Source organism: Cyprinodon variegatus, unplaced genomic scaffold (genome assembly GCF_000732505.1).
Source record: "Cyprinodon variegatus isolate N-32 unplaced genomic scaffold, C_variegatus-1.0 Scaffold815, whole genome shotgun sequence".
NCBI lineage: Eukaryota > Metazoa > Chordata > Actinopteri > Cyprinodontiformes > Cyprinodontidae > Cyprinodon > Cyprinodon variegatus.
In genome coordinates, this window is record NW_015151268.1 from 304220 (window position 1) to 307677 (window position 3458).

Consider the following 3458-nt stretch of genomic DNA (forward strand, 5'->3'; position numbering starts at 1 on the left):
TGACTGAGTATAAAACTGTGAGTAAATAGCATGAATCTACGACGGAGTATTAGGGCCAGGTTAGAGATTTTTTATTTCTATTTTAAGAATAAAATCATAAAATTACGAGAGTAAAGTCGTAATATTAAGAGAATAAAGTCCCAAAATTATACAAGAAAAAAAGTCGTACAATTATTAGAATACAGTCCTAAAATTACAAGAATAAAGTTACATTTTATGACAACTCTTAAAGTTATATTTTGGCTCTGGTTACATAAATCAGGAAATCTTTTAGCCCCAGCATCAAACTGGGCAGGATGTCAAGTGGACTCTGGTTGCTGATTGGTGGAGCTGGTCGGCCATCATCTGCTGGGCGGAGCTCGAAGATTTCTTTCTGAAATGGGTTGTGATATGATGACTTCATTCTTCAAGTATTACGGCTTTATTCTCGCAATATTACAACTGCATTCTCAAAATTTAAAAAAATTTAAAAATCTCTAGTCTGGCCCTAATACCCCTTCGTAAAAATCAATTTATGAAATAAGTGAAATCTAAATCTTCCGAACTAAATTGGTCTCTAAGTGATGTGGACCCAGCAGAGATTAGTGTTTTTATTCTTTAAATCCCAGCTGATCTCATGTTTAATCTGCTCATTAATCTGAAACCGAATCATCTGGAACTGATCTATTAGATTAAACTCAGAATATTTCCTTTGAACCAGCCTCCTGAAAGGAACGAAACAGAAATGACCTCAGAGGATCCATCAGATCAGAAATAACCGATCAGATTATTTTCATTTGATTAGAAATCGAATATCTGAATAAATGGAACCTCTGTTTGGATGATTTGTCCACAGGGAAAAGCCTCTTTCCCATCACCCTAATCTTTAGCTGCCTTCATAGATTGCTTCTCCTAGATTGGCATTTAAAGTCTGCTTCTCTCTGGGGTGGGGTGGGGGGGTGTTCCTGACCAGTTTAAAGCTCTCCTGCTAACTTCCCCCCTCGTCCTCATCAGGCTCCTCTGGTTGATGAGGAAACTCTGTGGGGGAGGGGCCTCTACCTGAGGCGGGCAGAGAAGCAGCGCATGTATTCTGTCATCCAGCGGTCGTCGGCGGCGGCCATGGTCAGCTGAGAGCGCCGTGTCTTCTCCAGGTCGGCGGAGCGGGCCCGCCGGCGGTCCAGGTTGGAGCCGCTGCGGTCAGGCTGGTCCTGAACGGCGGCGGCGTTGGTCTAAAGGGGAGCAGACAGAAGGCTGCCTGATGAAAACCACACCGTGTGTTTTATTATTTACAGGCTGGGTGTCTGATGACAGAGCAGAGATAAAACCTTCATCCACGCTGAGCAGAAAGATATCAGAGAATAAAACAAACTAGACAACCTCTAATGTTAGTAAAATATAAACAAACTAAAGGGGAATAAGAACAAATATAAAAAGTTTTAACTGCTTCCTTTTCACATCCTTTAAAACCACACAGCATAACTAACTAGTTACATTTACTAGGGTAAAGCTGTACTATTGGTAGTTTTTACTTTCACTTCAGTGATATTCTGTCAGAGAATCAATCGTTTCTGGTTCCTCTGCCCCTCATGAATCATCTGAGCTCCTCAGAGATCAGGTAGAGCTACAGACAGTAGATCTGATGCTGGGTTCAGACTAGAAGCAGCAGAAGCAGCAAAAACACGCCTGCTGCTTTATTTCTGTACAAATTTAGTTCTGACGCACAGCTGAAGCATCTTTGCTGCTGCAGCTGTGCGGTCAGAAAGTGGGTCTGATGCGATTGGGCGGAGCTACTCTATCCTTTATTTACCTGGAACAATGGCAGCTAGATTAGCTGTGATCAGTGGTTAAAAAGTATTTTTTATGTTTTTAAGTGAGAAAATCCACCTGAAAACTTCATCTATGCAGTCAGTTCATCCAGATTAACATCCTGCCTTCAAATATTATTTCTCTGTGGGAGCCGCTCCGACCCCCACATACCGGCAGTGCTGTCACTGGGAATCCCCTTCAACAGCAGCCTCTGGCCTGGTCGCCTTTTTGTGATTTTCCGCTACTTTTCACAGCAACTGGAGGGTGTTTTACATGTACGCAATCCAAACTGCACGCACCGGGATGAAAAAATCGAACATATTTTGCTGGCAGGTTTCTACATTTTAAGTTTAGGTGTTTTTAAACTGTTTCAGAGGAGTGATCATAGCGCTCTGCCTCAGCAGTGCTGTGTCTGACTCCCTGCCAGCTCCCAGATCAGCTTCTCTGATTGGTTGATGTGGCGCATCGAGCAGCTAAAGTTACATTTTTCCAACTCCAGCAGCAGCTGCTGCTTGTGAAGCTCATCGCATACGTCAGATGCTTAGAAGCTCATGATGCTCCTGCTGCTCTAGACGTGCTGCAGGACCTTTTGCTGCGCTGTGATGCATGTCAACCACTGACTTTGCATGTAAACCTGCTGCTTCTGCTGCTTTCGGTCTGAATGTAGCATTATAGCTGGAGGCTCTTTGTTATTTCTTCTATAACGCATCACTTTCTGTAAGGATGGGCTTACGAGCTAAAAACTTTTTTTTTTCTTCCAGAATACATTTTCTAATCATGTTATTTAGTTTGTTTAAATGATTTCAAACATTAAATCAGATGTTTTAGTTCATCAGGAGCAGCTTCTCTCTAACTTTAGTGAAACCATGTTAGAGCAGAGCATCTCTAACTGGAGTAAAGGTTCTGGTTCTCTAGCGGTTCTGCTTCTGGGTTTCATGTAGATGAAGGAAAGGAAGGGAAATAAAAGCTCTGCTTCAGGGTCATTCAGACCCAGAAAAAGGCTCTGAAGCCTGGAAGGATTTTTAAATCTGTTTTCCTTTTCATCCTGCTGGTTCTGATAACAGCCGTTACCTCTGGGTGTCTCTGGGTCCAGTCCATCCTGGAGGACGGTCTGCGGTGGCCCTTGCTGCTGATGGCGGGTTGGCTCTTGGCCCTCGGTGGTTTTTGGATCGTGGTCGGATTGTTGTCCAGGGAGCTGTCCCGCCGCGCCGGCACAGAGCGGGGGGCGCGGCAGCGGTGCCGTCTCCGTGGCGCTGGCTTCACTGGCTTCTCGTCGGACGACTCCGAACCGTCGGGCCTGTCGTCTGTGTCATCTGAGGGCCCGCTAATGTCTGCAGGGACGGCCCCTGAAGCTGCCAGGGGCCCCTTTACATCGTTCTCTATAGCGGCTGAATCTGAGGAACACAGACGGGGAGGAGGATGAACACAAGCTGCGTCTCCATGGCAACATAACTGTGTGTACTACAGCTGATATGATGTAGGCCAAGGACTGGGTGGGGGGGCATCCAGTTCCACCAGTACAGTGGTGGAGGACAAATGCCATTGGTTACCATGGAGACAGGATACATCCCTTTGATCTCTAAGGCAATTCCTCCTTTGAGAATCTGCAGCCTGGGAGCCTCTGCTATAGAATAGATGGAGGCTAAAAAATGAAATGCTTGTTTATTGAATTT

The 3458-nt window shown here is 45.0% G+C and overlaps 1 protein-coding gene across 2 annotated transcripts in view; it reads right to left on the reverse strand.

Annotated features, from left to right (window-relative positions):
* Positions 1-42: 42 nt before the first annotated feature.
* The window catches only part of LOC107098839 (centriole, cilia and spindle-associated protein-like), a 7167-nt gene continuing 3751 nt past the window's right edge, over positions 43-3458 (reverse strand). For both annotated transcript variants that reach the window (XM_015396696.1, XM_015396697.1), the window contains exons 3-4: positions 2857-3179; positions 43-1208 (exon numbers count right to left, since the gene is read on the reverse strand). In XM_015396696.1, coding sequence (XP_015252182.1) covers positions 1035-1208; positions 2857-3179 — 497 coding nt within the window. In that variant the 3' untranslated portion in view covers positions 43-1034. The remainder of the gene's footprint in view (positions 1209-2856; positions 3180-3458) is intronic.